The sequence below is a fragment of the Sylvia atricapilla genome, chromosome 3 (genome assembly GCF_009819655.1).
Source record: "Sylvia atricapilla isolate bSylAtr1 chromosome 3, bSylAtr1.pri, whole genome shotgun sequence".
NCBI classification, from domain to species: Eukaryota; Metazoa; Chordata; class Aves; order Passeriformes; family Sylviidae; genus Sylvia; species Sylvia atricapilla.
The window spans coordinates 98,051,934-98,065,204 of record NC_089142.1 but is presented as its reverse complement, the minus strand read 5'-3'; the positions used below and the strand labels follow the sequence as shown (position 1 = coordinate 98,065,204).

At 49.3% G+C, this 13,271-nt stretch overlaps 1 protein-coding gene across 1 annotated transcript; it reads left to right on the top strand.

The window, feature by feature from the left end:
- Window positions 1-533: 533 nt before the first annotated feature.
- LBH (LBH regulator of WNT signaling pathway) lies at window positions 534-12,552 on the top strand. The gene is made up of 3 exons (XM_066316317.1): window positions 534-781; window positions 1,550-1,652; window positions 10,096-12,552. Exons 1-3 carry the CDS (start codon window positions 549-551, stop codon window positions 10,294-10,296), a joined length of 537 nt encoding a protein of 178 aa, XP_066172414.1. The 5' UTR covers window positions 534-548; the 3' UTR covers window positions 10,297-12,552.
- The last annotated feature ends 719 nt before the right edge of the window (window positions 12,553-13,271 follow it).

Genomic DNA, 13,271 nt, shown 5'->3' with positions numbered 1-13,271 from the left:
CTCCTGCGCCTTCCCGTCATTGATTCACATTGTTTTGCTAAATATAGCTCGGCCCCTTGAAGCTGCTCACTCAGCTTTTACTCCAGCCAGAGGCGGGGGCACGGAAGGTACTGGCAGGAGGGGGGCTGGCCGGCCGCTTCTCCGGCACGTGCCGTCCCTGGCCGTGTCCCCGGCCAGCCCTCGCCATCACCGCCATGAAGGGGTAGGCTTTGAGACCCGCTCCGTGACACCCAGCCCCAGCCCCGGTGATGCTCGAGGTACCGCCGATGCGTCCCTCTGCGGCCGGCAACAGAGCGGGGGCCGCACCCCACCTCGGCCCGGGGCCGAGAACACACCTCCCTGCGCTGGGAGCGCCCGGGACGGGGTGGCTGTCGCTGTCGCCACCCGCTCACTAGGACAGACGGACAGACAGACGGACAGACAGACGGACAGACAGACGGACAGACAGACGGACAGACAGACGGACGGACAGACGGACACACACCCCACACCTCCCCCCGCAGGCGGCGCGCGCCGAAGCCATTCATGAAAAAGTTGACGTCAGGCGGATGGGCGGGGCTGGTCCGGACCACGCCCCCCGGGGCTATTTAAGGCGGTGCGGCGGCCGGCGCGGGGCTCAGACGGGAGGAGGCGGCCGAGGTGTTAGGGGGTTCGGTTTGTCCTGGGCAGCGCCGCGCATCGTCCCACCCCGTCCCGCAGTGCCTGGGTGCCCCTCCCGCCACCCCCCCGCCCGGGGCAGCCTCTGCTGCGACTTCATGTCTGTGCTGTGTCCCCTGCCCTGGTGAGTGGGCGCTTCCCGCGGGGGGCGGGCGGGGAGATGGCGCTCTGCCTTCGCGGGGCGCTGCCGGGGCCGGGGGGCGCTTGAGGCCGAGCCCGTTTAACTGCCCCGTGCCCCGGGCGCAGGCGGGGCAGCGGGACGGCGAGCGGGCCGGGGACGGAGGCCGTTGGCGGCGGGCGGTGCGGGCCGGGCGGTAGCGGGATGGATGAGCCGCAGCGCCCGACCGCGAGCTGCGGGAGGGACTTCGCTTCACTTTTTGCCGCTGGAAATGCCATTAAGGGTGAAAAAGCCGAGCTGGAATTGGCGCCGCGCGCTCCGCTGGCGTGGAAGCCCCCGAGGTTGTAAAATAAGTCAGTGGGATTTAAAACACACCGGCTTGAGAAATGAAAAAAAAAAAAAAAAGGGGGGGGAAAGAAAAACCAAAAGCCCCGCGCTCGCACTTTATTTACTGTGGTTTTGTTACTTCCTCCAGTCCCCGCGGGGCAGAGCTGGAGGAAGCGGAGTTAAAAGCGAAGCGCTGCTGCCGGAGCGTCCGCGGGTGTGCTTGAGCGGGGCTCTTGGGGGGGACAGCCGGGGAGGTGCTCCCGGGGCACTGGCTGTAGCTCTGGCTTACGAGGTACTGAGCTTTTTCCGCTGCCTTCCAAGGGGGGGCAGGAAGGAAGGGACCAGAAATAGACTGCCAGCAGCCTCTGCTGCTCGCTTCGCTGCTTGAATTGTGCTCAGTCCTGCCGGAGCCCCTCAGATCACTGGAATGCTGTCTTTTGTCTCTAGCTCTGATTATCTGAGATCCGCTGAAATGACTGAAGTGATGATGAACACCCCAGCCATGGATGAGATCGGACTAAGCCCCCGCAAGGATGGGCTGTCGTATCAGGTAAGGGTTTCGCTGGCAGTTGAGACACTAATCCCGTGTGGAATTGCCTGGACTAGACTGTAAGCTTGGTCTAACGTACCTTTCCATAGCCTGACCTAATAGCAGGTCTTGCAGTAGTGAGAACTAGTCAACAGACTGGAATGTTTGCTTGGCAGGAGATGATTGTCTAAAATACCACTCGCTATCAGTGTGGATTGGCAGGATTCGCTTGTTTTGAAGTGACCGAGCCCCCACTCATTCAGCATTGCCAGGGCTCAGTGGGAGATGGGTTAAAGGAGGATTCATGCCACTCACTGGGCTGAGAGGGCTCTTAGCATCTTTGTGACACAGAATACAGCTGATACTCTGAGAGCGGGAGGATGCTGTTTATATGGCATCCACATCTTTTGGACCTAGTTCTTAGTTTTCCTGACTGATGTGCCTATTTGAGAGGGTTAGCAGTCCTGTGTAAAATAGTGAGGCCAGACACAGCCTAAATGAGCCATGAAATGTCACTGGTGATATCGGTACCTGGAGGTGCAAGTTGCATTCATTCTGAAACTTCTGAACAATGTAGTTAGGTATTAATCTCTAGGTCAGTGGCTGGGGTGAAGAAATAGTCTTCAGACTGAGCCTTAATCCTTTAGTCTTGATATCCCTTTCATTTCCTAGCCTGTAGTTAATCAAAGCACGAGTTAGGCGCCTTAGCTTCCCAGCTCCGTGGTTTTCCTCACTTCCAGGAGAGACTCATTGATGAGCTCAGATGCTGAATGCTGGCAGATGATTTGCATCTGCTCTGTGCATCGGGTGACTCTCACCGGCAGATCCAGATGCAGGCTTCATCCTTTGCAGATGTTACACAACCTGCACAGAGGCACTTGCTCCAAGTATGCATTCAGATGAGGTGCTGTATGCTTACATATTTGTGTCTGAAAAGGGAACTACAAGGCACCAGCGGTGCACTGGAGCATGAAATCGACTGAACTTTGGGCCACTGCTGAGGCCTCCAGCAGAAGCCATAGCTATGTAGAGGAAAAGGGGATGCAATTCATTTTTTTAGTCAGGATTCTGGCTCTGGATAATGCAAGTTGTTTGATTTATAGCTGTGCTTCAGTACTTAGTTAGTGGGGAGTATAGGGGCCTCTCTTTCCTCTCTTAAAGACAGAGTGCAGGGGGAATGACAGTTGTTAAATGTGAAGCAATCAAAGTAACCTGCATGGGATGTCTTTATGGGTAACCTTATGAAAAGGCTTAACCCAGTCAGGTCAAATGCTTCTATTTACCCATCCAAATTCCCAGGGAGAGGCAGAATCTAGGTGCCCTGCTTGTTCTAATGATCACTTCAGTGAGGTTCTTCCCCAGGTGCTAATGACCTTGATAAGTCTGCTTGGGTCAACTGGGGAGCAGGACTGTTTGGTTTTGAGTGGATCACCTGAACATGTGAGTCATAAAAGCTGAGGACTCATATCTGTGCAGGGCTTTTGCATCCTAGATCTATTCTCTTTAGTGGCCTAGTTGTAGATAATTTTGTCAAATAACTGCCAGGAACTTCACTTTGATGTGATGAAGAGTGATGGCAGCAAGAGTAGGGGAGTTAAAATGGAAAACTCTTATGGCACTAGCAGTGTGTGGGCTGTGTATGAGGTCTACCTCTAAATCAGGTTAGTGTAAAGAGGATTGGGAAGCAGGATCCTGCCTTCTCTGGCTGCTAGGCTGAGAATATCACAGTGTAAGTCAAGGTAAGTTGAAAGCATCCTTAGAGGGTTGAAAACTCAAATGAGACCAACAAGGGCAAATCTAATGCAAATAGCACTGTGAACTTTTTTTCTACCTCAGACTTTGGCACTTTGTGCCTCATCTTGCTGATGGAGAGAGTTTGGTACATGGAAAATTGTATGCTTGTCTGAGAGCTGTAGTGCAATAACTTAAAACCAGACGGGGCTAATGGAGCATGACAGCTCCTACACTGGGGCTTGTTGTTCTAAGCTGCAGCATCTTCCTCCACTCATCTGCAGAGTCAGGCAGTCACAGTGTAATAGCCCTTGGCTGGCTATGAGAGGCAAAAAATAAGTGGAGCCAGATTCAAGCTTTTAGCTTCAAAATTTTGTTTTGTTCCTTTAGTGGAATTTGAATTTATTTTACTACAGAAATGGCCTCAAACTAGGGTTCAAAATTTTCCCCTTCAAGCTGTGTAGAGCAGGGATTGCCTGGGAGTTGGTCTGTAGGATGCTGCCTGTGAGACTGAGGGCTACTTCTGCCACCAGAGGCAGGCATAAAACTGCCTGTTCCAGAGGAAGTGTTGCTGCCCAGCAGCACTGCTGGAATTCTGGAGCACATCAGTACCTGCTGCAGACAGACTTGTCCTACCAAGAGAACTGTTTAAAGTCGTTTAGCTTTTACTTGGAAGTAAACTGAGGAAGCAAGCTCGTACCCTGAGTATAAACTTCAGCAATCTGATTCCCCTGTCTTGTGGAGTTCACTGAACTTCTTGGCTCCTCTCTGTCTCGGTGGTTATGAAAGGAACTTGGGTTGTTGACTTTTTTTCTGCTGTATCTTCCACCCACTGGGGTGTCTGTCTGTCCTAGACATCAGCTGCAGGTCTGCAGTCTCCTCCCTGGTGAAGCACTGTGCCCTTTGCTGGGTTGGTCATCACTGCTCAATAGTGTGAAAACTCAGACTGCAGAAGGAATACCAGTTTTAACCGAGTTGCCTCTATAGACTTAAGGCAAACATAGTTTCTCATCATAAGGATTGCCTTTTTTCCAGTTAATATGCAAAATACTTGTAAGCCAGTGTGCTAGCTTCAAAATCATCCTCTGTAAGATGGCTTTTATTACTGTATTTGTGACAGCAAGCTGCTGTCTGATCCCCCTGAAGATGGTTCAGCCAACAGATTTTTCAAGGGTCTAAGCACAAGTGAATGGTGAATTTGGGGCATGAGTCTCAGAACAGGGCAGCATAGACAAAACAGAAGATGTGACTGAAGAGATGATGTCATGCTGGGTCTTATGCCTGCAGTGAGAAGCTATTTCTGGATCTTTAATAGATGTCCCATAATTCCCATGGGACTTACTAAACAAAAAACTCATAGAAATGCAGCTGATGGCTCAAGTTGCCCCTGCCACAAACAGATATGGCAATGGAAGGCTTCATGCGCTTCCTGCCTGGCAGTGTCCAGCAAGCTAGGCTGTTCCTGCTGCCAGCCAGAGCTAATGCACTGTTTGCTGTTTCCCAGCCCTAGAAATACCCGTTCTTTAAAGAGCCTCATCAGCACCCTGCCAGCTTGTCCTCTGTGCTGTCTTCCAGTGGCACGAACAATGCCACTGAAACTGAGGCTGAATTAATCATTTTGTGAAGCTGTTGTCAAAACAGTGCCTTGACCAGAATCCTATCTTGCTTCTTGGAAGTGGAGCAGGGTATGAGCACAACTGAAAATGCTTTAATGCCTGAAGTGTGTGTTGTGAGCAAAGGCAGTGTCCTGAGTTGAGTGTGCTGCTTTGCTGCAGGCTGGCTGGTGGGTGACTTGCTGGTCCTTTAGGCTCTTGTGTAGGAGACTGGCCTGCAGAGGCTGAGCTTGCCTCATGCCATCAGCTGAGGTTTGGTTGTCATGGGGAGCTTGAGCTCTTTAAAGTCATGATCGCATCATGCTGGGATCTGTCTAGGTTAATCACAGCCACAGCTCGCTGGGAATCACGTCAGAGTGGCTGAATCTGGGTAAATAGGCTTAAGGCTCTATCCACTGGCTGTGCCAAAAGCTTTGTGTTGGGGAAGTCATTTCTGGTGAGGGCAACACCTCTTCACCAGCACTGGGAAAGCACTGGCTTTCCCAGGGAACTGAGGGGCTTGAGCTGTCTGCTGGATCCCTCCAGTTAAACCAGACTACCAGTAGGTTACTGGCCCAAAGGCTGTTGCCTCAATGGAAATTGAACTTCCTCTCTAATTGTTTTCTTGTCAGGTGCTTCATGTCTGTGCAGCCTTGATTTGTGCAGGGGAAGTCCTTCAGAGGTGCTGCTTGCTGCTGTGGAAGGTTTTGAGACCAGGCTGCAAAAAGCTGGTGACAGCAAGCATGGCTGCTAGACCAGATTAGTAGGTTGAGTCAGTGTGTGTTCGAGGGTCTGAGACCTCACTGAAGACAGAAGCAGGATATGGGATAAACAAAGACAAAAGCAATCGTGTGCAGCTATGCTGTGCCACAAGTGTTCCACTGAAATCCAAGCTGAGGACAGCAGCTCATCGGGACACCTCAGAGCATGTTTTTTCCTACTTTGATGCCTTGTTACTCTGAGGGAAAATGGTTAGATATAGGAAGTTTCCCTGACATCATGCCCTGAGACAGGGCAGTATTTCTGTGGTGGGGAGTTGTTGTGGCTCATCAACCTGAGTCACAGCTGCTGTGTACATACTTGGAGCTTGTTCTTGAATCATGACTACTGTGTGAGTAAATGTATGCATTGTAGCTGGAGAAGTCCTTCAGAGAGGACACTGAGAGATGACTGAAGTGCTTCCTGAAATGAGCTTGCCGTGCCACTCAATGGCACTAAAGTTTTATTTTCGGAACTTCAGTGCTGATTTGGGATTCAGAATATTGGCATGATGTTGCTGAGGAGGCACAAAGTTCAGCTCTTTAGTCCAAGGAGGATGAGTGATGTGTCCATCAGGTGTGTATCCTGTACCTGAAATGGGATGTCTCCCAGTGTGACCTTGCAGTCTTGTACAGTGCTACCACAATGAAGCAAAGATTTCCCCCAAACCAGTAACTTAATTTGGAAAGATGTCATTGCTTTAGTCTCTCTGTAATACAATTTAAATAGTTTTCAGCCCCATGGGAGGGGAGACAGGCATTTTAACTATGGGTGTTGGTATGGAGTACACATGTGGAAGTTGTTTTGAATTTACAAGTGTCACTTGGATTATGGTAGTGCTGAGCTAATCTTCTTAATTGTCTGACATCTCTCCTGCTTTTGGTGTTTCTCCATCCCTGTGAATGCTGAGAGAGGGTATGAGCCTCCCCAGGGCAATAAAAACTTTCCGTTCTTATTGCCAAGACTTCATCCAAGGATAGTAGAGCTAGATCATCTGAAACAGAGGCAAACATGATCTTCCTAAAATCATTTCAAGCTTTTGTTTCAAGTTCTGCTTTCCTCTGCCCTTTCCAGCTGCAAGGCAAGAGTTTGGTCAATTTGTATGTGATCTGGATAAGTTCATGAGGAGAGCAATTCCCAGACATAAATCCAGAGGGACCTGTAAAAACCAGTCTTGCTGTTAGCAAGGAGCTGTGTTGAGTAGTGTAAGAAGCAACATACATATCCTCTGTGGATCTAGAGGTGTTGGATGTGTCTCTCCATGGTTAGGATTTGGGGCTTAGCTACAGGGCAGGCTCTGTGGAAGCAGTTGCAGCCCATTGTGCTGTATCATGCAGGTGAAGGGGTGGAAGATGCCTTTGAATTACTGCTAAATTTGCTTTTAGGCAGCCATTCACAACCAGCTGGTTGTCACTTGTCCCCCATCAAGTGACCAGGTCCGACAAGGGAAGGCATCTCCCTCATGCAAGGTGGCTCCCTGTCATGATCAAGAGGGGGATGCTAGCTCATGTCTGTTGCCCTCTTTGTGGGGTGGGAGGTGCAGAGCCTTCCTCCCACACTCCTGAGCAGGGTAATGTGAGCAGAAAGGCTTGGAAGCAGGTATTCCTATCCTGGCTGCTGTGCCTGAGATTGCAGGGCTCCCAGGTCAGAGCTGAGCTGCTGCAATTCCCAGTGTGGAGCTTGCTGCAAGTTAGGAAGGTTTTTTTCCTCCCCTTTGTCTAAATCTGGAGTGCGACCAGATTCGGCCTATGGAACCAACAAATGTAGTGTGGCACTACTGGAGCTGGACAGAGAGCTGGTTCTTGCTTATCTTTTCCTGTGAAGAGGAATGGGGAGGCTGGTTGGGTTAACTTTCTCATTTGGCTTCCTCAGATGTTAGTTAGTCTTAAACCCTTTTTCCTTGGGCCCCTGTGCTTGGCCTGCTGTCACCCTGCCCATCACATTGGAGGAAATCTGCCTTTCTGTATTTTTTCCATTGACTGTCCACACCCCTTCAAAATGCAGTTGCAACATCTCCCTTCATGCTGCCTCAACGATTAAAAAGCATGACTTAGTGGAAAAAATCCTGACCTTCTTGGGTTCGGCCTGTCCTGCAGCTGTTTGAGATAAGATTGTGCTAGGGTTTTTTTTTTATTATTAAAAAAGCTGCACACCACATTTTGTGGATATTTGTTGGTAAGGAAATGACTACTGCTTAGTTTCTGGAAAAAGAAAATCTGGCAGGCTATTTTCAAAGAAATAGCTCCAATTTGACCTAATGTGCTTAAAATAATAACAGCCAAAGGTTAGTTTAATTATTATACTGCTATTTTTCTTCCATAGGAGGCTATTTTCATGAGATTATCAGCTTATGTAACCTCTTGAACCACACTTTTTTTTTCCATTGCAACCTTCTAAACCATGTAATGTCAAGGGTATTTTTTCCCCTATCCTGGGTTTAGATAACTTGATGCTTAAGAGCCACTGACTCTCCTTCAGTGATGCACTGTGTGCCTGAAACTGATTTTGTTTGGCCAAGCAGAAGCCACAAAGCTCCAGGAAACAGTTGCTGTCTCACTGGTGCTGGGAGTGACTAATAGCAAGTAGCACACACTGCAATGCCCAGGTTGATGTGTCTGTGTTCAAAGGGCCTCAGCTGCTCCTGTGCACCTGTAAAATGTGTATGGTGGGAGCTGGACTCTTGCACCATTGTCCCTTGGTCCAGATGAGCATGTGCAAACAGCCCCTGATTTGTTCATTACCTTCTGTTACCTTGCCTGAATTTGCATTAGGTAGCAGCCTGATGGCTTTCTCAATCTGATTGCCACAAAGCTTTGGGTGTGAAGGAGAAATGAGACTGAACAGTAGAAGACTGCAACATTGCCAAGGAGGTGATGCTGTAGCTAATAGTTGCTAGGCTGAAGGAGCAGTTGATATGATGCTATTTAACTTTTTGTGGCCAGGGCTTCCTAAGGTGGTGGGTACCCACATGATTGGCACAAGGAGAATGAGGCTTCATGGTTAATGCTCAGGGCTCCTGGATAGGGAGCCTGCTTTTGTAACTGGAACCACAAAGATCAAAGCAGATCAGATCTTGCTCTCAGACTGAGGCCAAGGCTGGCAGTGCTGCTCCCTGCAAGGATGCTCTTGCAACTCACTTGAATGCAGATGATGTTCAAAGAAAAGTACAGCCACATGACTTCTCACCTGGCCTACAGCCTCAAGGGGAAAGTGCACTTTGCCATTTTCTTCTTTGGGGTGTTTAAATGCAACTCTAATGTGAAATGGGCACTCTGATAAAATGGTTTAAAATAGCAGGTGGTGGTGGTTTAATCTGCTGGCTACTAACCAGGAGATCTGATGTAGCAAGTAGATTTTATCACCTAGCAGTTCCCTCCTGGATAAGCTGATGTTTGAAGCTGTTCCCCCACAAGTAACACAACTTTTTCTGTTCACATTGCAATCTAGTCCCGCAAAGCTGCTGCTAACACTGCTCCAGCAGTATTTTTCCTTGACTCACACTGTGCCTCAGTTCCTAATAGGATAAAAGTGTGCCTCACTGGCCCTGCCAGTGGGTGTGGGCCCTGGTGCTGCTGCACTGCACAAACTTGTGCATCCGTGTGACAGGCAGTGAGTGGGAGGGAATGGATAAGGTGCACCTTGAGGGACTGGAGATCAAGGAGTCCTTGTATTCAATGCATGAGAAATACAGTGCATAACTGCTGGCTATGCCATAGGTACCCTGTTCCTGAAGAAATATGGTCCAGTCCCCAGCCCTTCCATAAAATGAGTGTCCTGCTGAGGTTCACTGCTGCTGTGTGGTTCTATAGTGTGCAGAATACTGCCAGAATTATCTCTAAAATGCAGCTGACATATTTCAGGCTGGCACTGTGGCCCTGGAGTGATACCAGACACAGGCCCTTGCTGCAAGGGTCTGGGCTGCTGTAGCCCTGGGTTGCCATGAGCCTCCTGCCTCCCAGCAGCAGAGCCTGGAGAACGAGCCTGTTCTCATCATGTGCAGCCTGACCAGCAGCAGGAAATGAGATCTCAGATTCTCTGATCGAGATAGCTCTGTGTGCAGACTCAAGAGCATTAATGCAAAAGGAGGCTGGGGGGGGAGCACGAGGCATTTGGATAAATATCCAATAGGGCAGATACCTATTTGCTGAGCACTGTTCAAGCAAAGCGCGTGCTTCGGGAGCCTCTTGGGCAGTGCTCATTTCCATTACTTGGAGACTTGAAAAGGTTATTTGCAAGTTCAAGAGTATTCCCATCACTCAGTGGTTGACTCTGTGTCCAGACTAGTCTGCCCTGGGGACCCAGATGTCTCGAGCTGAGTTTTGGATTTGGTCTCGACTGTGTGAGTGCAGCCCCTCTCACAGACTGTTCCTTGGCTCTTTCAGATCTTCCCTGACCCCTCAGACTTTGATCGGTACTGTAAGCTGAAGGACCGCCTGCCCTCCATCGTGGTGGAGCCCACGGAGGGGGACGTGGAGAGCGGGGAGCTGAGATGGCCACCCGAAGAGTTCCTCGTGCAGGAGGAGGATGAGGAAGAGGAGGAAGAAAACTGTGAAGACGCAAAGAAGGACAACAAGGAGCAATAAATGGCATCTGAGGAAAGGCAAGGGACTGCACCCTTCTGAAGGAAGAGCCACACTTTCTTTGAAAGTCTTTTTAAAAAGACAAGTTCAATTTTGCACCTGCGAGATCTTAGTTTTTTTGTATTCTCTGTATCGAGAACTGAAGCCCTCGGTGTCACCAGACCTCCTGAGGAAGGAAGGAAGTAACGCAGAGAAATGTTTGCTGTTCTCGAGATCATTATCTGTATTTTTCCGAGGCGGAGGCAGCAGTGAAATTCCAAGCACATGGCAGAGGGTGACCACACGAGGACTGCTAGAGGGGGGAGCTTGGGAAAGGGGAGGAAGGTTGGAGGTGGCAGCATTTGGCTGGGAGCTGCCTCTGGCTAAAAGCATGAGAAGAGAGCCAAAATATCTCAGATTTGCCTTTCTTACAGCTTCCATTTTGTGTGTTGGGGGGTGGAAGGGTGTCCATAGCGAAGCACGGCTAAATGATCTAGTGACAAGGGGCCTGTAGCTCTCCCTGGTTCGGCACCTCCTAGGGTAAGGTGAGCGTCCATAGGAGTAGTCTGGTTTCTTGCTCTCGCTGTTGAGCCTGTTTTCCAGCCACTTTTCCCAAAGTTACTTTCTCCCCCTGTTTGCCTTTAGACTCTTCAATGCTGAGCTGCTGTATTTGCAGGATAGCTTTAGGCTGCTGCTTGTCATCTCTCCTGCGATGCCCTAGCTTATCTTGCAGGTGGTGAGCATGAGGTGATGTGCATCGGATGTAAAAAGGTGCTTCTGTCTGCAGCAAGAGCTCATGTAGGTTTGAATGCCTCCAAGTTTTCTCTCCTATCTTCTGAGGCTGCTGTGGGTGGTCTCATCTTGTGCCCCAGGCCCGAGGGTGGAGATTTATTCCTCCTTGTTTTGGTGTCCTTGAAATTGTAGGGTTTTGTGTCTCTGAACTTGCTGGCCAGTGGGCTTGAGAGGGCTGGGGTGGGGGGTTCTCCTCCAGCTTTGCACTGCGGGGCCACCTCAGTGCAGGGAGGGCTGCCAGACCCGGGGGTCATCCAAAGACGAAACACCAGTTTAGTGTGGATCACCAGTGGGGTTTGCAGGATGGGGTCTACTGGGAGAGGATTTGCCTGGGTGTCCTGAGACAAGGTGCATTCCTGCTTAGCGGGGATGAAACATTCATGGTTGTTTTAATGAAGTGCAGATTGGCTTGTGAAGTCTGGGTTTGTCCTCTCTTCACCATATCCTGCCTCAAGGAAAAGGCCAATCTGCTGCCAGACAGGGTAACCTGCTGCTTTCCTGGAAAGGGATGATCTTGCAGCTTTGGGGACCAGCTTGGGAACCAGTCAGTCTTGGGATAGGATGAGAGCAGTTGCCACCTAAACCAAATTTGGGGTCATGGAAGAGAAAAAGAAATGTCAAGGCCTTAACCAAACTTCCATAATAATCCCAATGCCACCCCCTCTTTGCTTATAACTGGTTCCATTTTTAAAATCTATTTGGACATGTGTGTATTTGTATTTTTAATACCTCATGAGTAGTTAAACGCTGGTGGGGTTTGGGAACTGCTTTTAACATATTGGCAGGATTGTTTTAGTCTTGTCTTGCTTGTGTTTCAACATAATGGCAATAATTTATCAGCTCTGTGAAACTATTTTTGGACGGATGGGAGTTTGGAGACGAGTTAGCACAAAGCAGGAGAAATTCAGTGTTCCTACACTGCAGCTGGCCTCTGGTCCAGCCACACAGACCCAGTCAGACACTCTCCCTGCCCACCTTGGTGGATGGTTGATCACCAAATGGCCATGATGTGGTGATTCCATTTTCTCTAGCGATGGATTCAGCTGTTGTGTCTGTAACACTTGTTCTAGTCTTGCTGTCATACTGGAGTGAGCTTGTACACCTGCATACCAGCCAGTTGTCTTATTTCTAAGTGTTACTCTCTATTGGTCTCTACCATCTGTACCACCAAGTCAAAGCTCTGTATCAAAGATATTACCATGTGGGCGGCAGTGAGATGGCAATCCTTGGACTTCACACCTGCTGTCTGCCCTAAAGACTTGCATATTTCTGTCTGCATCCTTTTTTTGGAAGTATTGTGTATATTTCTATTTGTTGTTGAGCGTATCTAAAGAACAAAGCACTCCAGTAAAACTCCTCCTGTTGTATGATAAACATTCTATATTTCTGTAATTCTTTTTTGAGCCTCAGGGAGAAGCTAGCATTTTTTTCAAACTACATTTTTGTCACTGTGACAGTTGTAAATAAAGTTTGAAAATGCTTTCCAAACATACTGACTTTTTCACTGTGAAAGTGGGTTGGGATGGTCAACCTTCCAGATCATGGCTATCAGCCTAGCCTGGAGATGCTGTTTTTACACTCGTAGCTGACCTCAGATCATGCCCTATGGCATTGGAAACCTAGGTCAGCTTTGAGGGGTGGCACCTTTGCCTTCCATCTTCCTGTGGCTGCTTATTGCTGTGTGCAAGGCTGCAGCAAACTGCTGCTCCAGCTTACTTGTTCCTGAAAAACATCTGCATTTATATCTGTCCTCAACACCTACCCCCTTACCTGACCTCACAGAACATGAAGTAATGGAGAGTAGAAGCTGTTCACAGCTGCTCTTAGTCGTGTTCCCTGTGCATGCTCTTCCCTGCCCTGAGCAGCACTCAGGAAGACAAGTTTTGCCTTGCTGTGTGCTCAAAGGGTCTCAGCTGAGCTACCCAGGGTTGTCTGTGTTGGCCATTTTGGGGCTGCAGCTCAGCTCCTCCTGAATAGTTGTCTTGGCACTCACCAATGGCTGTGTGCTGCATCTGACTTTGCCTATGTTTGGGTGCAGACAGGAAAAATTCTTGCTCTCTGGGAGTGCAAGGATAACTCACCAGCACTGCATGTGAGGAACAGCCACCCCGAAGACACAGATTCCCTCGGTGCAGGTTGAAGTCATGCTCTGGTGTAACCACATTTCTGAGTGTGAGCCTGAGCTTCTCTGGTACCAAGGCACTGTT

What these genes read in the sequence shown, in the direction of transcription:
- LBH (XM_066316317.1), top strand. Translation starts at nt 549, where the DNA reads ATGGGCGGGGCTGGTCCGGACCACGCCCCCCGGGGCTATTTAAGGCGG. An exon ending in GTGCTGTGTCCCCTGCCCTG is followed by an intron (nt 782 to 1,549) that starts GTGAGTGGGCGC and finishes TTTTGTCTCTAG; the next exon opens with CTCTGATTATCTGAGATCCG. An exon ending in AGGATGGGCTGTCGTATCAG is followed by an intron (nt 1,653 to 10,095) that starts GTAAGGGTTTCG and finishes TGGCTCTTTCAG; the next exon opens with ATCTTCCCTGACCCCTCAGA.